The sequence below is a fragment of the Plectropomus leopardus genome, chromosome 1, assembly GCF_026936395.1.
Source record: "Plectropomus leopardus strain MGB_pleo_1.0 chromosome 1, ASM2693639v1, whole genome shotgun sequence".
Lineage (NCBI taxonomy): Eukaryota > Metazoa > Chordata > Actinopteri > Perciformes > Serranidae > Plectropomus > Plectropomus leopardus.
This window is the reverse complement of record NC_142176.1, coordinates 23,464,993-23,492,566: the sequence shown is the minus strand read 5'-3', so window position 1 is coordinate 23,492,566 and position 27,574 is coordinate 23,464,993. Positions and strand designations below refer to the sequence as shown.

At 41.2% G+C, this 27,574-nt stretch overlaps 1 protein-coding gene across 2 annotated transcripts in view; it reads right to left on the bottom strand.

Moving 5' to 3' along the window:
• The window catches only part of itsn2b (intersectin 2b), a 41,602-nt gene that overhangs the window by 8,199 nt on the left and 5,829 nt on the right, over nucleotides 1-27,574 (bottom strand). Inside the window, exons 2-31 of one of the 2 annotated variants that reach the window (XM_088078120.1) lie at nucleotides 24,182-24,255; nucleotides 22,347-22,439; nucleotides 21,947-22,010; nucleotides 21,187-21,374; nucleotides 20,698-20,910; nucleotides 19,238-19,337; nucleotides 18,951-19,087; nucleotides 17,587-17,650; nucleotides 16,333-16,470; nucleotides 16,078-16,166; nucleotides 14,965-15,227; nucleotides 14,708-14,857; nucleotides 14,413-14,553; nucleotides 13,646-13,733; nucleotides 13,253-13,392; nucleotides 11,117-11,298; nucleotides 10,185-10,999; nucleotides 9,975-10,096; nucleotides 9,182-9,442; nucleotides 8,849-9,045; nucleotides 7,187-7,242; nucleotides 6,803-6,969; nucleotides 6,681-6,711; nucleotides 6,457-6,578; nucleotides 5,853-5,949; nucleotides 5,540-5,734; nucleotides 1,316-1,437; nucleotides 708-814; nucleotides 393-576; nucleotides 136-234 (exon numbers count right to left, since the gene is read on the bottom strand). In XM_088078120.1, the coding sequence (XP_087934246.1) occupies nucleotides 136-234; nucleotides 393-576; nucleotides 708-814; nucleotides 1,316-1,437; nucleotides 5,540-5,734; nucleotides 5,853-5,949; nucleotides 6,457-6,578; nucleotides 6,681-6,711; nucleotides 6,803-6,969; nucleotides 7,187-7,242; nucleotides 8,849-9,045; nucleotides 9,182-9,442; nucleotides 9,975-10,096; nucleotides 10,185-10,999; nucleotides 11,117-11,298; nucleotides 13,253-13,392; nucleotides 13,646-13,733; nucleotides 14,413-14,553; nucleotides 14,708-14,857; nucleotides 14,965-15,227; nucleotides 16,078-16,166; nucleotides 16,333-16,470; nucleotides 17,587-17,650; nucleotides 18,951-19,087; nucleotides 19,238-19,337; nucleotides 20,698-20,910; nucleotides 21,187-21,374; nucleotides 21,947-22,010; nucleotides 22,347-22,439; nucleotides 24,182-24,188 (4,632 nt within the window). In that variant the 5' untranslated portion in view covers nucleotides 24,189-24,255. The remainder of the gene's footprint in view (nucleotides 1-135; nucleotides 235-392; nucleotides 577-707; nucleotides 815-1,315; nucleotides 1,438-5,539; nucleotides 5,735-5,852; nucleotides 5,950-6,456; nucleotides 6,579-6,680; nucleotides 6,712-6,802; nucleotides 6,970-7,186; nucleotides 7,243-8,848; nucleotides 9,046-9,181; nucleotides 9,443-9,974; nucleotides 10,097-10,184; nucleotides 11,000-11,116; nucleotides 11,299-13,252; nucleotides 13,393-13,645; nucleotides 13,734-14,412; nucleotides 14,554-14,707; nucleotides 14,858-14,964; nucleotides 15,228-16,077; nucleotides 16,167-16,332; nucleotides 16,471-17,586; nucleotides 17,651-18,950; nucleotides 19,088-19,237; nucleotides 19,338-20,697; nucleotides 20,911-21,186; nucleotides 21,375-21,946; nucleotides 22,011-22,346; nucleotides 22,440-24,181; nucleotides 24,256-27,574) is intronic. The other variant, XM_088078124.1, reaches the window with a different exon arrangement.

The following is a 27,574-nucleotide window of genomic DNA, read 5'->3' as shown; positions in this document are numbered from 1 at the left end:
TTAATCACACCCACCAGCAAGAGCCGAAAAGGCAAAGCACTGTTCTTTTTCTCTAATTACACACAGTAAGGTCAGTATTTGAACCGCCTAATGAGGAGTTCAAACACAAACACGCTCATGAACATGATGGCGTACGTTTTTGATGTGCAGTGGGTAGCGTGTGATCCTCTGCATGGGTTTCAGCAGGAAGCTGGACAGCGGCATGCCTTTACACCTGTAGTCTGTGGCAATTTTCTGATGGGAATAAAAGATAAGGTTAATAAGTACAGCAAGAGTCTTGTTTCTACCTTTGTACATGTGACTGCAGAGCATATGATTTTTAAAATACGTCTTTCAACACATCTCCTTTATTCTTCTGTCACACTCCTCCTTCTCTCTCCTCTCCCTGCTACCTTGAGGAAGTCCTTGAAGTTCGGCTCGTTGTCAATGCGTGTCTGAAGCAGCGTTGCCCCGTTAATCTGGCAGGAACAGAAGCGGATGTAGGGCAGCATGTGGGACAGCTCTGCAGACAGGATATCTCCGATCATCTGCACCGGCATGTTCTCCCCGCCCATCTTCTTACGCACACGAAGTGCCCTGCAAACACATCAATGTGCACTTATAAACACAAGCAGCTTTGTATCTTTGCACAAACACAACATTAAAATAACCATTATTACTGTTAGACCTACTGTCCCGTCTAGATCTCATGCACAGGTTAAACCTACTTGAGAAGTTTAGAGTTGCAGACTAGAAGTTCTTTCCAGTTTACGAAGATCATGGCCATCTCTGCATCGCTGAGCCGACCTGACTCTAGCATGGGTTTATGGAAAACCTGAATGCATGCAAACACAAAGACAGGAGCAAAAATGTTAGCCAAGAGACAATGATGGACTTACACACACTGCCAGGAATGTGATCAGAAAATCATGCAGACACCCTGACAAGTATCAGTCAGGCAGTATAAAAGTAAGCAAAATATACTCAGTGATCCTGTGCGGAAGTAGTTTCATTTTTGTTGGAGTACGACTGTTAATGTGAGTTAGGTTATTCTACATTTTGCCAAGAGGTAAATGCAAATATAAAGCACAGAAATGTGGACATTGACCTAAGAGAATTGGACTTATTTTGACAAAAACAAATGAATAGATAACTAGATAACTGAAAATAGATCAAATATTTGTGGCTAGTAAGAATTTGTGAATTTGAATTTATGTCTATTTAATGACTTTTAAGACCTTATATTAATAGAACTGAATTTAGGACATTTTCAGATTTTCAAGGACCTGCAGACACCCTGCTTTATATGTTGTTAAGCAGGACATCTGTCCGTTACCTCCAGCACTATCTGCAAGTCCTCTGTGTATCTCTCCTCAGTCTGGATCAGCTCATGAATGTAACCCTGTCTCTTCTTCTCCTGGGTGCTCATTGTGTCCAGGCTGTTCAGGTCTGCACACCCTGCAGGAGAGGAGGAACACAGGAGAGGAGGGTTGTAGAACATATACAAAAAAAGTAAACAGCGCCCCCTGCTGGACATTTAGAAACATAAAAAAACATGTTACTGCTTTTGACTTCCTATATTCCACTTGCTCAAGATATGTGCACATCACTAAAACGTTTAGAAAGGAGGAGAGAGATGACAACGGGAAAGAAGAGGGATGGAAATGGAAACAGGAAAGACTTTAGTCTATATCAGCATTCACACACACACACACACACGCTTACCTGATATCAGGAGCCCATTAGCACAATGTGATGGTCCCACACTAGCTGACTGTTGCTCCCTCACTGACCCTTCTGTTTTCTCTCCCTCAACATCCGTCTCATCCCAGAGATTTAGAAAGTGAAAGCTGCTTTGTAAATTCATTGCTATGACTGATTCTGACCGTCTTTAGGTTTTAGTTAGTTGTCTTCCTCTGCTGAGTTTGGCTGTTTGTACTACGTCTCTCCTGTTTGTCTCTTTCTCCCCCTGTGCTGTTATCTTGTCGTTGCTGGTATCTGACTACAACTTCTCAGAGACTAAATCTGTTTGTACCAAAACAGGAAGAGGAATTCCTTCTTTCTCAGCCTGCGACACAGATTCAGAGTAGAAAAAGCTTTGTTTTTTTCTATTTTTCAGTGACTTTTACCACTAAGATATTTTAGGAACGTTTTCTTAGAAAAGTCAATATCAGATACTTAATATTACCTGAACAAAAAGGAAGACAGGTGGAGGTTTAACTCTGTGTTAAGCTGAATGCAGGTTACAAAAGCATTTGAAAAGGTTTTTCACATACTGTATATCTATCCATCTTAATCATGCGTACTGTGTTGACAATATAAACACTGCACACAACACATTCAAACACACAAAACCCTGCAGAGGTGAAGACTGATATTCAATTTAACAATAATAAAAAACTTTCATCTCAAACCAATCTTTATTTTTTTCATTTCAGAGTCAGAAAATATATTAGACACATCTTCAAAAATAGTTACACCATCTCGTACCACAAATGTTCTGTATATGCTGTCAGAGCAGTCGTGCTAACAGCTGCTATAAGCTCTCAATGCAGCTTTCCGTCGGTGTCGTTCACCCTGTTTTTGCTGCAGCTTTTCATAACTATAAGGGAGGTTTGTTGTTAACCAGGTAATCTCTGAATTAAATGAAAACAGCAAGCAGTTCAGCATCCATTTGCTTTCCTTGCATTAGCATTCATCACTAAACTGAATTTGATGGCAGAGCACTAAAGATATCTGAACTGTAGCATCTCCCCTGTAACACGACTGGGCTCAGCGGTTACAGTATCTCATGAGAAGCTTACAAAGCATTTTTTCACTTTCACTTTTTGCCCTGCGTTTTGGTGAACGCGATGAGCTGACATGCATTCACTCTCTAGACAGACTGAAAAGTTCAGAGCAGCAGCAAAAAAGCATTCAGTTAATATAAGGTGCAGCAGCAGTTTGTGATTTCACCCCAGAGTCAAAGTTAACGTCTGTTGATGGCTTTCAAACAGTTCGCCATATGGTAAGGAGTTGCTTCATTTCACTTCAAAAATACTTATGTTCCTTCTGTCAGTCAATAACAGCTGATCTAGTTGTGGCTTTTAAATGCAGACGACAAACCGTGCTATTCTGCTCGTATCATTTTCAGCCAAAACTAAGCTCAACAGAAGGTTTTTTTTTTTAAAAAAAAAAAAAAAAGGCACACAATCAAAAGCCCACTGCAAAATGGTAACAGTTGGAAGCAAAATGTAGTGCTACATCTCTTTTTGGAATTATCTCCTCTCCAGTTTACTGTTGAACATATCTTTTACTTTATTGCTTTAAGAACATATTTTTCATAAAAAATTACCAAGTCAAACTTGCGTGGTAATGTATTTTCGCCCTCGAAGTTACTGTATTTGTATTGAAAATGCAACTGCATTTACACTATGTTGCAGGCGGCCCTGTTTCAAGCATTATATGCCTAAAAATATTTCCTTTTTGTTTCTTTGTGAAGCACTTTGAGCTGTATTTCATGTTTGAAAGGTGATATGTAAATAAAATGAATTATTAAGACAACTGCAGGAGCACTGGGCTGGAATTTGTACTGTCCATTATTTCCCAAAACACCCACAGGCTTGAGTATTAGTACAATGTTCATTGTTTGTATAAAGTGACAGTACAATTTGCAAGTCAGGTCTGAATACAACTCTGAGGAGAAACAGAGAAAAATAGTGGGCTCTGTGTGAGCTGAACTCTCGAAATTGAGGAGTGAGAAAGGTAAAAAAAAATAATCTTTAAGAATAGGAAAAAAGAAGAGAAGGAAAAGGAAAAGACATGAAGGGAAAAGAGGGTGATACAGGATGAACAAAAGGGGAAAACAAGTGTCTTGTCAAGAGAAACAAAGGGAAAGAGGAGAGACAAGCCACAGAGAGACCCACTATCACTCTACTCCAGCATTTTAGCATCATAGTGCAAGAATCAAAACAAGAAGCGAGGAAATCACGAAAGGCACCAACGCTGTAACAGTTCACAGAATCAGTATTGAGAGTCATTAGAAAATTTGCAGGGGTCCAGACCTTTGAATCTGTCCACTCCACAGAGCTCACTGATTCATTTCATCATGAAATGAAACAGCCGTGTCTCGGTTAAAGGAACACTTTGCCTCCTAAATAATTTTCAATTACTCACCCCCCAAAACTTTTTTTCCCGAAAAGGCTCCACAGTGAACAAATAAGTCAAAACCAGTACAAATTCTTGATGAATTGAAGCCATAAGGGTGCATCTTAAACAACAGCAAACCTACATCAAAACATCCATCGACAAATTCTCACACAACTCGTGCAATTTAATCCAAGTGTCATTTACCCAGTCGTTTGCTCAGCACCATCCAGACAGACAGCTCTGTCTGACCGCATAGTGAAAGGTATCTGATCAGGCAGTTTGTTTGTTTTACTGCGTGACTTTAGTGAATCCGAACCAGCGCTTACAGGGGAAGACCAGCAGCTTCTGTGGTCAGTGAGGTAAAATGTTTTTATCTATGGAGCCTTAGTTTGAAGAGAGCATAGATACTTGTTGTTCACTTGTAGTTCAGATTACTGTCAGAGAGACACTATTCTGTTAAGATCCTTATTATTTATTTATCAATCATTTTTTCCATTTTTGGATTCTTTGTTCACTGGAGGCATGCAAGAAAATCAAAGTTTTCTTAATGAATTCAGTGCAACAAAGTGAGTAACTGATAAACAAATGGTCGTTTGAGGGGTTAAATATTCCTTTAAAAAACACAGTGAACTTTTTACGCAGATGGGATGTCTTTTCAATATTGCCAGAAATTGTTGTTTGTTTTTACGTCGCTCTGCTCCACTCTTTAGACCCTGACAAAACCAGTGTGTTGGCATAACTACTCATTACTGTCAACTTAAAATTAAGCTAGATTGAGACGTATACGTTGGTGTCTAGTGCTTGGTTAGAGAAAATAAAATCACCCCCATGGACTGAAACGAGTTGTTCATTCTGTATGATGAGAAAGTTGTTTCAGTTCCTGATTCATTCACAGGCAACATGGGGATTTTTTTCTTTTACCATACAGACACCTGTTCACTCACACACACACTCACACATACACACACACACACACACACACACACAGGCAATAGCTCAGTGGGAGAAGTTAGTAGATAGGGAGTCCAGACACTCCGCCCCTTCAGAGCAGTGTGTAATAGTGGGTCTCTCTGAAGTCAGGAGTAGGAAGAAAGAAGAGGAGGTGGAGGAGGAAGAGGACTTTCTACCACCCTAGAAGGAAAAAGAGACAGAAGCCGAGGAATAGAGAGAAAGGGGAGGATAAACACAGATTGGGGAGGGGAGGAAGTGGGAAAAAAAAGGGGAAAAGGTGAAATAGTCAGTGAGAGGAAAGGATGAAGAGATGGGTGGATGAAGAAATATCAGTTATGGTAGATGGAGGTTTAACAAATAAACAAATGGTGAGTATTAGTTCGTCATAGCGGCTTAAGGCAACATGGAACAGGAGCATCTGTGTTTGAAACATGCATATTTCCTTTCATGTATAGTGTAGTCATAATATCATGTTACTTACACTGCTGGCTGGGGTCACAATCTGCTGTCGTCATCTGAACATAATTGGTGGGGAACAGACCAGTGGCCCCGTTGATCTCTCCTTTCCACCAGTCAGGGTCATTCTTGTCCAAAACGTTGATCAGCTGACCTTTGGAGAAGCTCATCTCGTCCCCATTGGCGGCTGTGTAGTCATATATGGCGATCACCTGACAGACTGAGAGAGAAGATACCGTTTTTTTTCAATTTATTTGTCTACTTTTTTTCTTTTCACCTCTAGTTTTGGAGAAGTGTGTGTGTGTGTGCGTGTGTGTGTGTGTGTGTGTGTGTGTTACCTGGTTGGTGTGCTGGCGTGGACTTGCCGCTGTTGGATCCCAATATTTTGACATTAGCGGCAGGAAACCAGCCCTTCTGACGCTTTTTGCCTCGGGCCTAGAGTCAGACAACACAAACAAAATCAGGGCAATGACTGACGGTGAACTGATTGGATTGTTTGACCAGTTTGGGGGGGGGGTTTGTGTTTGTGTTTGTGTGTGTGTGTGTGTGTGTGTGTGTGTGTGTGTGTGTTAAGAAGAGCAAGTCTCCTGCATGTAAACACTGCCTGCATTTTATGCAAAAATAAATTACTAAAAAGCACATGGAATACATTGGTATGACGTTATGTTTATCCCTCATAATGCACATAAAATTATATCAGAGTATATCGCATTTTTTCAAATTCATCACCCATCCAACGCCTAGTCACAACCGATATATACATTTATGGCAAAGGTGTCGGAATGGAAGTCAACAATTCTTCATTTTAGTGGACCACAAACCAAAAGCTTGGGAACCACTGATCTAGTGTGCAATGTCAGGACGTGCTCAGGCTGTTTGTGGTTATCTTCTGTACAGTAAGTTCCTACAGAGCACCACTGTGAACAGCAGGCGCTGACTGACCTGCAGTTCTCCTAGCCACCAGCCGGAGGCGTTCTTGCCGAGGATGAGGATGAGTTGGCCATTTTCCAGATTAAGCTGTTCAGGGCCCGTGGAGGGGTGGGCCCTAATCACTTGGGCAATCTCTGCACACAAAAGACACAAATGCAACTTTGCAAAATGCAACACCAGGTATAATGTTCTTATGTAAGTGATTAGATTTCAAAAAGACAAGGTGGTGATCTTACCCGGCTTCTTCTTTCCAGATATACTTGATGTCTACAAAAACACAATTATATCTTCATTACAACAAAAATACACGGATACAGTTTTTTTCACCTGTATATCTGCGTGTGTTGAGTGTTCTTACATCTGTCTCTTTGGGTTTGACGTAGTTGCTGGGGAAAACACCACTGTTGTCGCCTATAGAGCCTTGCCACCACTCTCCCTCTCTCTTGCTCACCAGGATCACATCTCCCTCTCTAAATGTCAGATCACCAGGCTCCGGAGACTCATAGGTGTACAACGCTGTGTATTCTGGAAAGGAAAAGAACATAAACATAAGTAACAGCAACGTAGCAAAAGGTTCCAACCTAGACAAGACTTTCTAGATTTTGAAGAAAATACAGATTTCATCATAAACTTGAGACACAACACATAATTTAGGATAAAACTAAAAGGAAACATCATTTCTGTTACCTGAGTATCATCATAAAATGTAAAATAATATGAGCCATGATCCATTTTACTGTACCTTCAAGCTGCAAGCTGTCACCAGACTCCAAAGCGTCAGAAGTGGAGCTCTTCACGCTGAAACACAGAAAGACAACTTTAACGTAGTCATTCATGTACTTCATCCATCCAACCATCCTAGAACATTTATCTGGATCTCAAAAGAAGTACCAAAAAATAGTTCCATGCCGCGTTCTCCTGCTCGTCCTGAGGGATGCAAGGCCTTCTAAAGCCAGATGGGGTTCTCAATCCCTGCTACACGGTCTGCCCCGGGGTCTTTGAGTTGGAATACCAGGAGTCATACTATTCAAAACTAAAAGTGACTCCTTTCAATACAAATGAGCAGCAATTCTGCTCCCCTTAACCTGTAAAAACACACTCTTTTGGTTACTAGCCAGAGGTAAATGTTGGAACGTGCACTTGACTGGACAGACTGGTAAATCAGGAGCTTCACCTCAGCTTCCTCTTCACCACAGCACTTTGATACAAAGCGAGCTGTGAATCATACTGTATAAATGTGATGTGGTTGTGCAACTTGTAAGTGAACGCTGCAGATTCCTCATCACACACGAGGAAAGAAGTAATTTCTGCTGTAAATACTTGACATACCTTAACAGTTACAGTACCTTTAGACTCAGGCACACTCACTGACACACAGTAGACATTTTCATGTGGCTGATGCATGTTTTTACCATTTTTGCCTGAAATAAAATGCATCCCAATAGCGACAAAATATGTAAAGAAAGTAGCCAGGTGTGCTTCAGGATATTGAGTTTTTGCGCGAGGTGAAAGTTGGGTATGGGCTACAAATTTAGCCCTGTGTTTTATTTATAGGGCTAAATACAATTCCTTGAGAAACGGAATAATCTGACTGCTAAAAAAGATCACATTTAATCCATATAACTAAAAACACTGCACTGTGTTTTGCACAGATAATTATTACTGTCACATGACGCGCTTATGCTGTGGACAACTGCTGTAGACAACAGCTGTGGACGACGGCTGTGGACAACAGCTGTGGGCAGGTGTTGCTATTGTGGAATTGCAAAATGGAGCAATAAAGGGTAAATAATGAGGGACCAAGAGAAGAGACAGGCCAGAGAAAAGAACAGGATGTGTCTAGATAAGTCCAGATATGACATAATATCAATGCAAGCCACACTGAATATAAAACTGTATGCAGTATTTGCAGTCAGATTAGATTTAGAACAGGAATGCCTTTTTTGATGCATGTTATCTAAATCAGCGAGACAAACTACAATAACTAACATCCAGTTGTCTTAACAACACCGGCATACACCTGTCCCCTCCACTTCATACAGTAACTTTGCCTCATGTCTCTCCCTATGTGCCTCAATTTTCTTTTTAAATGTGTCACACTTCATGATTCAGTCATCACTTTATGACATTTACTTGAGTCCCTGAACAAAAAAAAACAAAAACAAATGCAAACTAATTTCTAATATAGCTGGGGAATAATGGAAGTGAAATACACGACTGTGCGTGTTTCAGTAGCAGTGGTAATTTGCCAACTCAACCAATAAGTCTCCTTTATGGCTTGTTTGAATTTGATATTGCTTTTAAAGGGCTCCAGAAAGGGCTCCAAGAGGAATTATTTTTTACAAAGAGACATCCCTGTCCCCAAACTACTTTAATCATGGGGAGAAAATATGTGAAGACTCACTCTGAACTCTCTTCTTCTCCCAGCAGTGTCACGTATGTTTTGGGGAACCAGCCTCGTTCATTGTTCAGCTCTCCCAGCCACCAGTTCTCCTGCTGCTCCAACACCTGAATGACATCGTCCTTATTGAAGTTCAGATGGCTGTCTGTCTTCGCTGTCCATGAGCACAGGGCCTGGGCCAAAAGGTTACCCACGACCTTCTGTCAGAGGCACAGAGGGAAAGACAGCAAAGAGAGTATTTGAGTGTTTCTGTATAACCAGACAGTAATCATACCATGGCCATTCAAGGCTGCAGCAGTAAGAGGGCTTGTTGTATATAAGGTATGAACATCTCACCTGTCCCTGTGTCTCAGAGGGTGCAGGGTGTGGAGAGTGCGTTGGCGTAAAGGCAGACTTTGTCCCTGCTGCCTTGGCAGCATCAAGGGCATTGGAAAGCTGTGACTGGAGCGGCACTTTAGGAGCAGCAGCAACAGCAGGAGTGTTTTTAGCTGTGTCTGATGGGGCCAATCTCTCGACGTAGCTCTCTGGGAACCAGCCCATCTTCCCCTGTCTGCTGCCGTACAACCAACCCTCCTCCCGCTCTGTCGTCTCATCAACCTGGCAGAACAAAGAGGAAGAAAAGTCAAAAAGTGAGGAAGAGTAAGGAGACTTTTGACATTTGGATATGATTACATGGTCTGCTAATCTGAAGAAAAGTTCTACCTTTCACACCATCATCCTGCTATCAGGCTGCTAAATGTTGACAGTAGTCTTTTCAAATGACACCACATGGTTGGTTTATCATTGTGTCTGTTTTTTTCACATGGCTGGCAAGCCCATTCATACATACTATGAATCCATTTAAGTGATGTACAATGCATTGAAATGTTTTATTTATAAGCTTTAACATATGTATTAAAGCATGGGAATTTTTTATTTATTCTGCCTGGTCCTCGTGTGAGTCAGTATGCACGGGACCACACCAGGTGCCAGTGTGCACCTTTTGCCCATATATTGATTTCTCTGACATAGCACTACTGCCTGCTGCTGCTTGTTTCTGTCTGTGAGTTCATGTTTGGTCTGTGTAGATTGTAAAAACTGAATTGTCCTTCCTGAATGAATAAAGTTGAATCTGAATATTCAATCTTACCTCAATGATGTCATCTGCATTGAAGGTGAGCTCTTCGTTGTTTCGGGCAGTGAACGGGTAGAGAGCTTTGAAGGATGTGAGAGCCGCCGATTTCCTGTGTTGAGTGGCTCTGGGTTGCCCACCTAAAGCAGCATATCGGGGTAGACACTGAGGACAGGAGGGGAGGACAGAGACGTACGGTAAACTTAAAAACATGCGTTTGTGTCTTACCTTTCCTCTCCTCCAGTCCTCTCAGAAGAGCCGACAGTTTTTCGTGAATATCAACCTTCCCTCCTCCACTAGGCTGCTGCTGCTGACGAGCTGCCTCCTCCTTCCTCTTTCTCACCTCCTCTGCTTTCCTCCTCTCCTCCTCCTCCTCTTTTCTCTTTCTCTCCTCTTCTGCCCTCTTTCTTTCCTCCTCACGCTGCCTCCTCTCCTCCTCCTGCTGCTGCTGAAGCTTCCTCCTGTCTTCATCCCTCTTTCTCCTCTCTGCCTCCTCTCTCTTCTTTCTCTCCTCCTCCTCTCGCTTTCTCCTCTCCTCTGCATCTCGAACGGCAGCCAAGGCCGCCCTCTGTCTCCTCCTCTCCTCCTCCTCTCTCTCTCTTTGACGCTCCTCCTCTCTCCGCTCCTCCTCTAACCTCTTCCTCTCCTCCTCCCTCTTGCGTCTCTCCTCCTCTTCTTTCCGTCTCTTCTCCTCTCTCCTCCTCTCTTCCTCCAATTTCCTCCTCTCTTCCTCTAGCTGCCTCCTCTCCTCTTCCAGCTGTCTCCTTTCCTCCTCCTGCCTCTGTCTCTCTGCTTGCTTCTGCCGCTCCTCCTCCTCTCTTTTCTTCCTCTCCTCTGCCTCTCTTTTTTTCCGCTCTGCCTCTTCCCTTGCCCTGAGTTCTCGTTCGGCCTCCTCCTTGGCAGCCTGGATGAGAGCCCGTCTCTCTCTCTCCTCCTCCTCCTTTTGTTTCGCCTCCTTCTCCTCCTTAAGCCTTCTCTGATGCTCCTCTTCCTCCCTCTTCAGCTTCTCCTGCCACTGGCGCTCTTTTTCCATCTTAATACGCCTGAGAGTGAAAAGATAACATTATTTTAACATTTGTATGTCAATGTGAAAAAGTTTTTTTTTTTCATTTTAGTTTTAATAGAGAAACCAAAACTGAACCCCTGAAAAAGCAAAATACCTCTGAGCCTCCTCTTCCTCTCTCCGCCTCCTCTCCTCTTCCTGTCGTTTCCTCTCCTCTTCCCTCCTCCTCCTCTCCTCTTCCTCCTTCTTCCTTCGACTCAGCTCACGTCGTTTGTCCTCTTTGATGCTCCGTAGTTTTTCGAGTGCTGCCTGCTGTTTTTTCTGACTCTCTCTTAGTTCCTGGCACACACATAAAAACGCACATTTAATTGCAGAGTTAAAGATATGTAACTGAATTAAAGAATGAGCTGTCTAGATAGACATGATGGGCGAAGGACTGACCTCACACACCATGCACATACACACAGAGCATGCACAAAGGTGCCTAAACATTGAGCAAGTTGTAGGGGGGTGTAAGAGACAGAGAGAAGAGAGATATATCAAAAGAGTTAAAACAGCACAGACACAAGATGTCAGCATGATGGAGAAATATGAGCAGAGCAATGCAAAGAGAGGAAAAAATTGAGGACAACAAAGAGACCTAAAGCGAAAACCTTTAGTAGGTAGAAGAGGTTACGGAGGCAGGCCAGCAGACAGAGGACAGCCTGAAGCATAGAGTCCTCATCACCCACATACTGCAAATATGGGGACAAGGGGTAAGAGATGGGTGAGAGGGGAGAGAGGGGAGGGAGAAATAGAGGAAATGCATCCAGCAGAGGAAAAGAAGAGAAGAAGGGAATTGCAGAGGAGAGAAATCAAAGTTACAGATAATAAAGGTGAGATAGAAGGTTACGATAGATAACTGATTGGAGGAGAGAAAAAAGGCATAAAGGGTCAAGCTATAGTAGTATGTAATATTTGTGTAAATTAAAAACAGGCATTGCACACACCTAAATGTGTTAAAACTTAAAAGAAACGGTTTTTCCTTTTGCTTTTTTTAACCCTAAAAAGGCACCAAAAGGCTAAAATTAGGCAAACAAGATATAAAGATGAGTTCAGTTTGTAAGGAAAACAACAGGAAAAAGATCCAGTTGGATGATGAAGTATCACATTGCCACCACTACCCTGTTCATTTTATGTCATGATTCACATAATGTACTAACATTGCACTGCACAATCACAGGCAGAAGTCCATTTCATACTCTGCATCATACTTTTAATCAAGTCATTTACCCTAATTGCTTATCAGTTAAATTAGTCTGCCTGCAAGAGGTGCTGATCATTTAACAAACAAGCTAAAAGTTGTATTTGCAACTGATGATAACAAAGTGTGAGGCAGTAAAATACAAAAGATAGGTAACTTTTTACCAGTAATATCTTTTTTTTTGCCAATAGGTAAACTGGTTGTGGCGCCCTGGTGATGCAGTGGTTAGCATCGGCTCCTCAAAGCAAGAGGGTTTCAGGTTAGCACCCAGGGTGGGGCAGCCTTTCTGTGTGGAGTTTCCCTGTTATCACCATGTCAGTGTGGGTTTTCTCCAGCTTCCTCCCACAGTCCAAAGACATGCGGGTTAATTGGTGACTCTAATGAGTGTGAGTGGTTGTCTGTGTGTGTCAGCCCTGTGATAGCCTGGAAACTTCACCAGGGTGTACCTCGCCTCTCTCCCAGTGTCAGCTGGGACAGGCTCCAGCAGCCCGCAAACTTTAACAGGATAAGCGTTTACGGATAATGAATGAATGAATCAACTAGTTGTAGCATAACTTAAGAACTGAGACCTCCCCCACTTCTCTGTTGCCTCTAGCAGCCCGCGGATTGACTTCTATGTAAAGACCAAATTTTCTAGGATAATCCGAAAAATGTGATTTTATGTGTGTTTCCGAGTGCCTGTCTTCAGCTCTGCTACAGCACTAACAGTGTGCAACGTAACACTGGCTGAGAAATAGAGCTTGCTAATGTCATCAAACAACTGGCCAGCCAAAGTGCTCACTCACAGCTACCATGTGCAAGCACCGAGTGCAAGCTACAGGATGCTGACTGCAGTCACTTAACGGCCAAAGAGAGACTAATTACTAGGATGTTTTAATAGTTACATACAAATGATTTAAAAGTGATTAAGATAATAATTTAAATGAGATATTTTGAGGACCTTTGAAAAGAACTGGCAAACCTGAACACATATTCTACGTGAAGTTAAGTTTTATTAACTGATGCCATGTTAAGCTGCTCTACTTATGTTTTAATACATTTAATTCTCACCTGCATATCTTTGTTGTACTGGTCCATCTCAGACAGTTTGGCAGCGGTCTCTTTCTCCAGAGCTTCCAGCTGCTCTTGCAGTTTAACACATGTCCCTTTTTTCTCTGTAACTGCCACCTTCAGGGTGGACATGGTTGACACTACGAACAGATGAAATACAGTTAGAGAAGTAAGAATCAGAAGAGGAAAGAAAAGAAAGGTGGAATCTTGACAGCACCAGGAAAGATTACAAAGTGAAAATCTATAATTACATTCTCATTCATGTGTTTCCAATTTCTGTTTCTGCTGCGTGTTAAGAATGTTTATGCCTTTCACTTATTTAGTTTTTTTTTTTAATGTGATTTAACTACCCAATTAACTTCACCCTCTATCATTTCATCCATCAATACTAACCAGGCAGGTTATTCAGTGACATGTTTCTGAGTTTGTCCGTCAGTCTCTTCTGCTCCGGAGTCAGCTGGGACAACTTCCTCTGGAACTCCTAAACAAGAGGAAAAGCATTAAAAACAACATCAATTCATTACTGAAGGAAAACATTTTGAAAAAGATTATAGAGTTGTGCAGGTATGACATTATTTTCAAGTTGGTATTGCCCTGGATCCCTTGTCAAAAAGCCTACAGGATTTTTTCTTTGAATTTTGGATTATTATTGAAAACAAGCTCTGTGGCAAAAAAAACATTAGAATACTTACAAATTCAGAGAGATAACCCACACAAATTAACACGACTTTCAAGATTTAAGACTTAAGATTTAACGTCAACCCGACAATGAGGCTATAAAGCTGTGTTCAGCATGATGACGTTCTGTAGTCTCTTTTAGCCACTTGTTAGCAAATGCCTTTTTTAAAACACATTAAAGATTCAAAATTTGAGTGGGCTATTTACTGATGGATTTGATGTTGTAGAACAAAACCTGAAAGTCTCTTAAGCTTGTGTTAACACCAGACTTTATTTCAGGCATTTACCCCAGAACCCATTCAAAAAACCGATTGATTCTGAGACGACAGAACCAGGAGTGCAAACATACAAACTTATTTCTGCATCACTCCACTGGTTTGTCTCTCGAGAAAGCAATGATCCGACCCATGCATCACAGATAACAAAAAATGTTAAAACCATTAATAAGCATCATAAACAACTCAGAAACACAGGACACACACCTCTAGCTGATTCTGCAAGTTGTTAATGTCCTGCTGGCGTGTCTCTTTCCTGTGTTTGGTCAGATCCAGCTCAGTCTTCTGATGCTTTTTCTTATTCTGAAAGTCCCGTAGTCGGTCTGAGATCTGACGATGCTTGTCTCCCTGAGGTAGTGAGAAACGCAGTGAGAGAGAGAGAGAGTATGACAGAAACTTTACAAACTCTCCTTAATGTGTTTTTGATGGGTGAAAGCCTGCAGTACAACTGTGTGTGATATGTTGCACCGAAATACACCTACAATCTCTCTCCACCACTCACCACAGCCTCCAGCTCCATCTCAAGACTCCTTTTCTTTGCTTTCAATCTGATGATATCATCCTGCTCCTGCTCCCTCTTTATCTGGAGCTCTCCTCGCCGCCTCCTCTCCCACTCCTCCTTCCTCTGACGCTCCAGTTCCCGCTGTGCAGCCTGGAATGAACCCATACAGGACACTGACGTTAAAGACACGACTCTCTGCTGTAAATATAAAGACGGAACCAATCATACACGAAAATACAGCATCCACAGTCCCTCACCTCTTTTCTCTCGATCTCTTTCTGTCGCTCCTCTTCCTTCTGCCTCTCCAGCTCCCTCTGTCGCTCCAGCCTCCTCTCCTCCTCTTTCCTCCTCCTCTCCTCGGCCTCCCGAGCCTCCCTCTCTCTCTTCTCTCGCTCCTCTCTCTCCTTCTGAGCTTGCCGCTCCCTCTCTCTCCTCTCCGCCTCCAGCAGTGCCTGTCGTCTTTTCTCCAGTTCTGCGTTCCCTCGCTCCAGATTAGCTTTGAATTTATCCTCAAACGTCACTGAAGAAGACAAACAAAAGTTCTCATGCAGTCGGTGTTGGTGTACATGTTATGATGATTGGGAGTTGGGTTCATTGGAAAAATTTCAAACCAGTTTGATATTAAGCCAAACGTTGGACCAGACCGGTATACCGAAGTTTACCACCAGGAGTCACAGGTTGCTGATGTTGTGAACTTTTAAATTAGTGTCATAATTACAAATGCCAGTTCAGCCGGTTTAAGCTCGTACACCAGACTGGCAATACTTGGAAATCGACCCAACTCTACTGGGAGTAAGTATTTAAATCGAACTCAGAATATCTATTTTCTCTGAATGAATAAAGAATTTAGATAACTTATTTTAATCTTTATTCGGTTTGAACACTAAATGAACCCAAACTTTTTTAGAAGTATTTAAATTGCAAATGTGACTGCAGGACAACGCAATAGATACACAAACTTTATTTTATTTTTTTTAATTTAGAAAATGTTGATAACTTGTTTGACTAATTACTTATTATTTGAACTAAGGTGATTGAATAGGAGGACCATAAACAGTTAAAATAGAAACATTCATGAATTTAATTGATTTTTAGGAAATTTAAGGATTTAAAACAGCTTTTAGCTGCTACAGTTTAGGCTGCTGCGAGTGGCCACTGTTTTTGTTACAACAATATGTATGTTATATTCAATTATAACTCATCAGTGTATGTACAAAAATAAAAAGCAAGTCTGACCACAGCCATTGATCTTATCTGGTTACTTGGCATCATTGAGAAATTGATTATCTTAATAATGGAGAACATAGAGAATGACACTTAACATAACACAGTTACACTATGCGTTTAGGGTTGGTGGTGTGAGTACTGACTGTTGGTTTTGGCTTTCTGTGGAGGTTCTATGTCCAAGTCATCAATTAGCGCAGCATAGGAAGAAGAGCTGGATCCGTTCACTGCAGTCCTGGAGCATAGATTTAAAATAACTTGTTGGAATGCATACAATCAAAATATTAGACAAACATTAATGTAGTCCATGTTTAATGTACTTAAATGTTGAAAACGCTTATATCTGCTGTTCAGGGTATTTGCAATGTTTTTGTTGAACTGTGTCATATGTGTGCACATACCTTAGTGAGGGTGGTACCAGTTCAGTTGGCAGTGTCAGCGGCAGTGGTTGTCCCATCTTTGCCATGTCCACCAGATGCATTGCCAGAATAAACTCCTCAGCTTTTAGCTTGCCATCTTTATCCACATCAGCTAAAGTCCTGCAGGTGAGTGGCAGATTGGAGGAACAAGGTTTATGCATGATTTCATACCATCAATGCAATAGTGAGCTTGGATGATATCTACAGTAAAGGATGCGATTTGTGTGATTTGTGTGCTACTTACTCTGGTTTGTTCGAAATAAGCCCTTGATTCACCAAGTTAGATGTGAAAATATGTTATTTATCCAAGGAGTCTCCCTCTGCTGTTTCTAGCCAATTATTTACAGTCCTGTAACGTTATCTCAACGACTGGCAGTCTCCGTGTTTGTCAGTTCAGCTGTCCAGCTGCAGAGACTGACCTATGGGTGTGCATGATGTGAACTACACAGCATACATCCTTAAAACAGCCTCTGAGTATGAGATTAATATAAAGATTTGCACCTTTCTGCCGATCAGCTGTTTTCATCACATTTATGTTAAGTTGAACTGCTAGTTAAGGTCAGCGGCTATAGTTCTCAGCTACTTATGGATTCTGATCTACATTGACATGTCCAGTCTATAAGTTGAGGCACAAGTTATAGGGATCATTTATGAACATACGGGAGGATTTGGGGAGTTAAAGCTATAGCTGTTCACATCTGATCACATCTGCTGAAATTGTCGCTGTATTCTGAAAGAGTAACATGAGGGAGATATTTTGTGATAAAAAACCATGACCCTTGTCCCCATATAATGCCTCCAAGAGATAGAATCTCTGCTGTTAAAAGCTCTGATTGTTTGTTTTCATTCAGAGAAGGCCATTAGAAGCACTACGAGGCAACAGAGTAGACAGAGGAGTGTAACTGTTTGGTTTTTTTTAATTATCTGTTTAGTTAAGTGCTGTGTGAATACAGTGACAGTTTTAGCAAATATCAAAAAAATATACATTTTCTATAAAAGCTATGAACTACAGCTTTGCACCCCCCTAAAAATCACACTAGAGGTACGGTAATATAATTTAAAGTTTAACCAGATTTTACAAGTTATTTATTTCCTTTCTTTCAAGCAATGGTGTAATGTCATACCAGCTACAGTGGAATGAAGTTTCTTTTGTCTGGCTGCCAAAACCAACTTTGGCTCTTGAACACAACACTGTAACAAACTGGGACATGAACAGACACACACAGATGTTCTCACCAGATGGAAGCCAGCTGTGTCTGAGTCAGCATCGTGGTCGCCATGGCACCTCTCACCTGCTGACCTGGCAACAAGAGTGACAAACATCAGAACACCTGTACAGCACAGATGTGTGGGTGTGGTTGAGGAGGGAAAAGGTCATGGGTGTGTGTAAGGACCTGTACAATACGTGTGCCTTTACTCATTAAACTAAAATGTGGCAAGTGAACAAAGAGAGAAGTCCTGTGCACCATCACAACTGGTTTCCAAGAGCTCATTTCTGCTAAACTTTACATACGTATATGGGTATGAATAGAGCTTTCTCGTCTATATTTGTGCATGTTTTCTGAAAGCTAATGGATACGGAAAAACGGAGCAGTACCACTGGAGTACGTAAAGGGAGTGTAAATGAGCCCTTAAACTGATTCCAGGTTCTCTCCCTGTTTAAATAAAATATGTAAACAACTCTCAAGATGCAATAGTTACTCTGAATCTTTTTAACCCCCGTTCATCAACACGGATATTAGAGACGATGATCAAAGGACTGTGACAGTATGAAAAATATTTTGCCTTTTTAAAACAGTTTCACACTTAATCAACAGATAGCTCGTTTGTTTTGCTATAATCTACGAGCTCAAATAACTGATAAAAGCTATTCATGTAAGTTACTTATTGTGATGGACTAGGGCTGGTCAACATATCAGTATTTTATTGATATCATGATATGAGACTAGATCTTGTCTTAGATTTTGGATATATCCTAATGTTGTAAGTGTTGTCTTTAACTGGTTTTTAAGGCTACATTACAGTAAAGTGCAATTTTCTGAACTAACCAGACTGTGGTGTTCTATTATTTACCTTTACCCACCTAGTGATGATATTCACGTCAAATATACTGTAAGTAGTCAACCCTACAATATCATCCCTATTTCAATGTTGGACCGCACATAATGTGCAAACTCATTCTGTGATTAAATCATCTGCAAGTGTGGCTGAAGTGAGTGTGTGTGCATGCATCGTGGCGGTTTCAAAAGAACAGGTCCAGCAAGGCTTGCAGTAACAGAAAAGGCAAATGCATACTTGACTCTCTGTGTGTGTGTGCGCGTGCGTGTGTGTGTGTTGAGAAACTGCTGCTGTGTCTGAACACACCCACATCTGTGGCAGCCACAGCCTCCTCTTCCTTAAAGTTAGCAAAGGCTTGACACACAGAAAGTAAGAGGGAGTCAACTGCTATATCATCAATTGTTCATGATTCCTCCACGCCTGCATACCAGCCATAGTCTGTTTATGTAACCACCACACTGTTCACATGGAGTACATATATATATATACACACACACACACACACACACACACACACACACACACACGCACACACTTCGTACCAGTGAGGTATCCTGTCATTTGTTTGTCCAAGCTGTTGAACTGCTGTCTATATTTAAGTCTGGAGGCGTGTGGCACAGCCCAGTCGCTGGGAGCAGTGACCATGGGGGACATCACAGAGGGGGACGAGGAAGCGGAGCTGAAAGACAAATGAAGTGACACAAAAACACAAGCTGAATGCACCAAACTTCAGGAGGTTCGGTGTGTTTTGTTGCTTTCCAAAAAGACAGACAAGATGAATGAGGCACTGATTGTGCAAAAGGGGAAAGTGAGTTTTTGTGTGAGTTACCTGGTGGATGCTAGGTCCAGCAGCGAAGAGGCCTTGTTCATTCCAGCAGGAGAAGAAGAACGTCCGAGCGTAGAGTAGGGGGATGCAGAGAGAGGTAGGCCTGACAACACAAAGCAAACAATCACATACTTTCATATCATTATCTGTAATTTCATGATGATATTGTGGCCATTAACCACAACCAGAAAATCTTGATGACATCCCCCTCTCCATCTCCTACATAAAGACATTTTATTTATTATCAGAAAGGGAGGAAGGAGAGGACAACCTATCAGTGGGTCAGTGATATACTGTCATCCAGCAGAGCTTTCCAAGGTCAGGGAAGCTATTTGTATGGAGATGAGACAGAGAGATCTGACTCTCCCTTCCCCTCTTTTTCCCCTCAAAAATATATTATCATCTACATTCTGCTGTAGACACAGACAATATTCACTCTCAAAGTAGGGGACTGTGAGGGAAAAAAGCACTTTGCAATTAGAGCTGCCACAATTAGTTGATTAATCGATTAGTCAATGGAAAGAAAACTAATCCCCAACCATAACCAATAATGGTTTCAGTTATTTTTCAAGCAAAAATGTGAAAAATGTAAATGTGAGAATTCGATAATTCTTCTTTTCATTTTTGTTAGTAAATAAAGAATCTTTGAGCCTATTTAGACCTGGAATAGACATGTGTTTCAGTGATCCAAACCCAAATGAACAGCCAAGACACATTGCATTCACATCTGTGTCTATAATGTGTCTCCAGCTAACCGCTTGTGTTCAGATTTCATTAATGCCTACGTCACTTCACTAGAGGGTCAAAGGGTCCAGGTCCCTTATGGCTCCCACTCTCTCACTTGCATGCTTATTAGCACATTAGTAGTTGTATCAGTACAACTGGAGTTACTGCTGTCACTATAAATCAATACTTCTCCTTCCACCAAGCAAAACTCTGGATGGTCATGCAACACTTTATCCATCTCATCAAGAAACAGGCAGGTTACAGAGCATTAGCAAACAACCAACATGTCCTGCATTATTGACTTAGTCCTCGTCAGGGACGCATCAGGATGCTTTAGAGTTTACACATCAAAACATATGTGGTGAAATGCATCCCAGACTACCTAAGCAAGTGGTTTGAGTGATTGCATCACAATGCGTCTTGGTGGTTGTTTACACTTGTATTTTGCACTGTCCACTTGTGATTGGATGACTCAAGATGCATGTTCATAATACCTGGCATAAAAATGCTCTTTGGGTTTGGGACTGTTGGTTGGGAAAAAAACAACAATATGAAGATGTCACTTTGGGTTCTGGGAAATTGTGATGTGCATTTTACAATTATTTGACATTTTATACATGGAACAACTGATCCATTAATAGTGAAAAAAGTAGTTGCTGCCTTTATGCAAGTAAAGTAGTAAATACAGTTTCTGAGTAAATACATGAATAAAAGGTGGAAATTTAAATCATCTGTACCAGTGGCCAATCCGGCTGGAATTGGTTGGTAAATGGAGCCGTTTGGGAGAGTGGAGACCATTAGAGGGCTCATGCCTGTTGCTGTAGGAACCAAAGGGGTAAGGCCTGTCATTGGTGTCAAGGATGAGAGTCCAGAGGTTGCCATAGAGATAGGGGTCAACATGGTGAGGTTTGTCCCGGGCATCATGGACATGTTAGGCACAGAAGCCATACCTAAGACACACATGCACAATAGATATACCAGTTAGATGACACAGCAGTCAGAATGAATGTGCACAAACATATAAGGTGACCAGTCAGACACATTTTACATATGCTTTTCAATAGTAGTTAAAATCCCCAAATTAGTTTTTTTAAAATTGCATTTCCATGTTTTAACCTAAACACTTTTTAATGTGTTGGGCTGCTGAGCCAAAAGACACATTTCACACCATGGAGAGTTCCTTGCTAATGAACATCCACCTGCAGTGTATAATAATATTACTGTACCATAGGCTGGGTTGCTCAAGGATGAGGTGGGGTTACTGAGGCTGGGAGCAGGCACTGGAGGCTGCTTCATGATGACTGGCAGTAATGAGGGAAGCTGTGTACCCTGGAGTTTTAGCTTTATGAGCTTCATAGCGATGGAAAACTCCAACCTGTCCATCTTCCCATCTTTATTCATGTCAGCCAGAGACCTAAGAGACAGACGGAACCAGATATAGTCATTAAAGACTGCTCAAATCTTTTGTCTCGTGATAAATTCCAGTGATAAATCACATTTAATCTGACACTGCGATGCAATACAATGCAATCACAAAAGTTTTGGTTAATCGAAACAACAACCGGGTCGGATATAACTGACAATGTAAGCTTCACATGCACACGCTGCCCTACGCTCCACATGACATATGCAAATAGAGGTAGATAAAGAAAACAACTTGTTATTACAGGCTTGAAGTTACAAGTTAGAATATTCTTCTGTGATTGAGGGTTTTTACAATTCAGTAGTTAAATAAAGATAAGTCATTTGCATCAGTTCATGCATCTGTTTATCTCATTTCATGATAACAGCCTGGATGAAAGAGCAGTGTGTGTTGACTGTATCCAATATTGTATAATAGTGTATAGTGTATAAAAGGTAATAAGGAACTTACATACTGAATGGCAATTATAATATTGGTCTAAAATCATTGCAATTATATTTTTTCCCCATAATGTTTTACCCTACTTAAAAATCTGAGTGTGTGAGTGTCAAAGTGTTTCTCACCAAATCTCAGCCAAAACTGATGCAGGCAGCCCCGACTGGAGGAAAAACTTCCTAGCCTGCTCCCCTACAAAAAGAGACAAAGGTAAGACACAAGAAAATAGAGATTCTCCTGCATGCAAATCGAATAATGTGTCTGCATAAAATTCATTAGTATCTACGGTATTTCTATGCCTACATGAGTGTGTATGCTTGCCTGGTCACCTGAGAATGTCAACAACATTTGTGTGCATTTCAAAGCTACTAATATTTGCACGTGCCTGTGTTTTACTGTGGCTTTAAAAAATCACTGCTTTACACATCTCATGGCTGAGGGACGTGTCCTGGTGAAATGTACTGGCAGGTAAATCACTCTGAGTGTGATGCACCAACAGTCTGTGCGGTGATGCTTGTGTGTGTGTACCTGAGACATAGCCCATTGATGGGGAGAGGGTGTCAAACTTCTGATCATGTTTGACCCTCTCCTCTGGAGTGACCGCCCATATACTTGGACTACCTGAAGAGAGAAAAAAGAAATTCCAAAGTGTAAAGCACCAATCAGGAAATATAGCCATTATCTTCTAGATGAATATGAACCCAGTCATCACAGGTCTCTTCTAAAATTACATGCATAATGGTTGTATGCCTCTGCCAAACAGTCAAGTTTACATCTATGTCTGTCCAGACTCATATAATATACAATATGTAGTGAAGACTTTGAAGGAATTAAATGATCAAATAAAAACTTTTACGTGTATTTTGGCAAAATGTGGATGATTCACAACCCGGCGACACAGCAAATATTTACAATAAGCAGTTTCACAGTGTACACCAAAGATTAATGTCACTTTAATATCTGACCAAACATTTCTCCTTCTGTTACGGCATTTTATAATAGACAGAAACGTCTTTTTGCATAACATTATGATGTCACAATGAAGTTGAACCTTGAACTTTTGTTAATAAAATGTCATTATTTCACCATGTTATCCTGTTAGATCACATCCAGATAGATGTATCTGTGTGAAGTTTTGTCTTAATTAACATATGAATTCTTGAGTTTTCTACAAAAACATGTTTTCTGAGGTCATAATGAACTTTGTACAACAAAATCAACAACAACTTCATTGCTGAGTCAAAGTTGACATTTGCGCCAAATTGAAGAAATTCCTTCAAGGTCTTGAGATTACAGATGTCCCAATCAAGTTTTTTTGCCCCTGATCCTGATCAGAGTCATTTGATACTGACTATCTGTCCATACCGAGTTTCCATCCAGTACTTGTATTAACTCGGATGATACAGCTGCACAATGCACATTTCAAGTACTTTAAAGTTATTAAAAACAATCCAGTGTATATACAACCCAAAAGAATTATGACTCTGGCCATGGCTGTCGTCAACCGGAAGCATGAAAATTAATCTTTTTATATTGATAAATGTGTTGGATTTGAGGGATTTCTGAGTCTTACTCAGCAAAACTGCTTCTTCAAAAAAGCCCACGGCTGTTTCACTTTCTCACTGTTTAAATAAATCACACAAGTGTAAATTACACACAGACAACACTCTGAGCAAAGCAAATGAGCATAGACTTTGTGTGGTTACAAAAAAGTCTGGAACCGTTTTATGAGTTGCAAAGAAACAGGAAGGAAGACAGTTGCACGCACACTCAAACACCAGCCTCAGTGGCAGCCGGGAGTCGAGAATGCATTGATATTGACAAAGTGATAATGAAGTGCACTGTTACTGTGTCACTTTGTTCAAACTGGAGGGCACAACAGCACTCTCACAGAGGCTGACTACACATCAGTGTTTAAAGTCAGTCAGCAGACACAGTGAATGGACAGTTCACTTCATCAACAAAATACACACAGCTCCTGTAACTTTAGTCCTGTGGCGGACACCCTAAATATGGTGTCACAATATGGAAAGTGATTGAATTTGTAATGACCACAGAGCACAACAAATTGACTAAAATTAGGACTCAAAGTAAGCTGGTCAAGAAGGGACAGTGGGGATTTGAAAATTAAGCCCTCACTCATACTAACAGTAAGACACAGTAAGACACAAATGATTACAACTGTATTCAGACAGATATATACGCAGTCACACACAAGCATCGAACTGGGAATTATTACTAGAAACAACACTGTGTTGGCCACAGCAGATCTGCAGAGCCAAAAAAAACATGCTCCTGTTCATGTCTGGTCCTCCCCCTTCCTCCACCTACTCGCGCGCACACACACACTGCAGTGGTCTTACCATTCATATTTGCAGGTGGCAGAGGCAGAGAGGGGGAACTCCCGGTGGCGTCCTCAGCTACTGCTCGCAGCCATCTGCAAAACACACAGTCACAGCCCAGTCATCAGTCAATACTGCAGCTAAAACAGGACAGTGGTGTCACTGAGAGGAGGGAGAGAAAAAAGGCAGCGGGGGAGAGATTCTGGTCAGTCAGCACAGTCAAACAGGGCTCCTCCTGTTCTCTTCAGTCAGGACGTCTGGCCATGTCCCAAAGCTTTTAAACTACTGGGACATGCTCCAATACTATCCACACTGATCACTGTAGTGGCCGGACACCAATACTACACAAGCTAGGCAAATAAATCTTCATAACGAAGACATTTACCAAAATATAACCCCTGTTCAATACTGTGTTGGACCAGATTTAGGCTCTTGCAGCAGCTACGAAGGTTGTTTCAGTCACTGGACAAAATACCGGTAGTGTCCTGGTGATGAGACATCAGTTCTTTGTGCAAGTTTGATGGGTTTGCAGTATACAGATGCTGCATTAATGTTCATCCTTTGGCTCACTGCAGCTGTGCTTAAAACTAAATGCTAACGTCAGCATGCTAACATGGCTCAAAATATAATGCCAGCAGTGATGTTAATTACCCTGCATCCCTGTGGTGTCAGAATAATCAGAAAAATGAGTTGCCAACTGAGAAAATTCTTGTGAACGCTTCCTTAAGTAGGACAAACAACTTAGAAAGTCTGGAAAAATGTTTTTACACTATCTAATGAGTTGACGTCATATATGCAGAAACATGTCGAATAAAAGTAAATGTTTTTTTTGTTCATGTTAATTTTAAAGCCCATGAACACACCAAAGTCTGAAGAATGACTTTTCAACTGGGGAAATGGGACCATCAGAGGAGCATGCGAATACAGCAAAAAATGTTTACCATATGAACCATTTTATGTCAATGTGGTGGCATGCTAACATTTTGTCCTGATGATGGCATTAGGAGAAACATCACAGGATCAACAAAATGATAACAATTTATCCTCTGCGACCACAAATTTTAAAGGTCCAGTGATCGCCAGAGTCAGTGGGATTCATCCTCTGGTTACTTTGAACGTCCTTACAAAATTGTTGGAAATTCATCCAATAGCTGTTGAGATACTGCCAGCCAAGCTCTGGTCTCAATGATTTCCAACCTGCCTTCCTGTCACCAATGGCCACACCTTTCACAGTCTGCTTTAAACCCACTCCTGTTGAGTCAAGCACATGCAAAGCAAGTGTGGGAATTCAGCTGCTGTTACATGTGGATTTAGTGCAAGGGTGAAGGTGTCTGTGTTTCCATTTTTTTAGTTTACTGCAATAAAGATTGGAGTAGTGCGGTTAGATGAGGTAGATATTCAGCTAGAGAGCTGATTTATTGTCCTTTTTGTATTTTTTGTGACATAGTTAGACCTAGTTTCTGTAACTAGGGCTGGGTAATATGGAGAAAAACAAATATCACAATAAGAAGCACGATAATATCAGCATGTCATCAGTATCGGCAGATGTTGGCTTTAAAAGGAAATATCTGAATCGGCCAACTAATTTTTTTTTTTATTATTTTGCACAATGAATGAATATTGCATACACTGAAATGCATTATATTTCATGTCTCCATCTGCTGGTCAGCTATCATGATAAGAGTATGGATAATATGATACAGCAGAAGAGACTTAATGACCATCAAAATGAGGTGGCCCAGTAGGACAGTTGGTAGAGCGGGCGCCACATGTACAGAGGCTGAGTCTTCGTCACAGTGGCTGTGGGTCTGATTCCAGCCTCAGCCCTTAGCTGCATGTCACCCCCCCTCTCTCCCCCTTTCACGCTTAGTTTGTCCTATCAATTAAAGGCTAAAAAGCCCAAAAATGTATCCTAAGAAGAAAAAAAAGGCAGGGGAAAAAAGTGAACAGATGAACATCTGTAGTTGCCGAAAGGCTCAATAGCCTTGTCATTGTCATACCCCAAACTACCATGGGGTCAAAAAGCATGACTCAGCCTCTTTTGAACAGCTTTGTTTAAAGGATACACAGTATTCTATAATATTGTTGAGTCATATATCTCGTATTGATATTGATAAAATATCAACATCGTCCTATCTGTAACACCGTGGGTTTTTTTTAAATATTGTTTGGTTGTGGGGAGGCTTGTGGTGGGTAACAACATGGTATATTTCCAGGACTACTTGTCCACAGACTAAATGTACCATATATGGGCTCCTTGTTGACAAAAGACCAGTAACTTGTACCATGCTGGCAGGGTACAAAATTAGAACCACCCACTAGCCAAATGTTGGTAAAATATAAAAAATGGCTGTTAGATATGCTTCACTGACCAGCAAGAATAAAAAAAAAAAAATCTGTTATCTATTAAGTGGTTGGTACAATTTGAAAATTCACAGCTGTTTCCTCCTGCTAAAACATAGCCACCACACAACTGCCTTGATTAGATATAAAACATTTTTTTGCTATGGGATGAAAAGTGTGACCTGTTGCTTCAGTACAGAGCATATATAATCAAAATCTCATTATATGCACTACTATGAGGACTACATTTTACACATTTACTTTAAGACAACTGATATGAATATATGTAACTTAAACATCAAATACAACACTGAATTTATTTTCATGCATCTTAGTTGGGGACACTGTGAATCAGACTATCGAGTTGCTTCTGTAGCTTTCACATTCCCTTCATCACTGGCATGCTGAACACCTGCTTCCTCCATATCTCCCTCTCTCATCAGCCAGTCAGACTCACATGATGTAGTCGGAGGAGGAAAAGGAGCAAAGAAATTCCAATCTTTCTGCTCAACACTTCCTGCCCCGGTAACCCACAGACACAAGCATTTCCTCGTCCGACTTCAGTTGACAGGAAGTGATCATGGATTTTGGCAGCAGGACAGCTCTGATGTCCCAGAAAATAAGAACTAGAGTCAGAGTGAGGGCTGGAACTGGGGCAGTAGAGACTGACAAGAGATTTTTAGGAAGCTAATCGACTGATCGCTGACTTGTCTGCTGAAATGAGCACATGATATAGAGCATGAGTGAGATAAAGAGAGAAAGAATGAGAGGGGCGAAGGGTAACAGAGTGAGAGTGCTAGTGTGTAGGTTTTGTGAATGTGGTCTAATCGATGCTCTCACAAGGGCAGAGAACAGCAAGGGAGGGCTAATCTACTGCCCGCCATCTGTCGCTCTCCCTCTCCTTTTCTTTCTCTTCTCCTGGATCAAGTCCCCCTGTACTTCCTCGTGCTTTCAGTTTTTGCCTTATTCCTTTTATTACAGATCTGTTCTTTGTATGCGGTCTTTAACAAAAATTGGAGTATGAGTGTGTATATATGAAAACTGTATTCTGTAAGAAGTCATGTTTGTAGC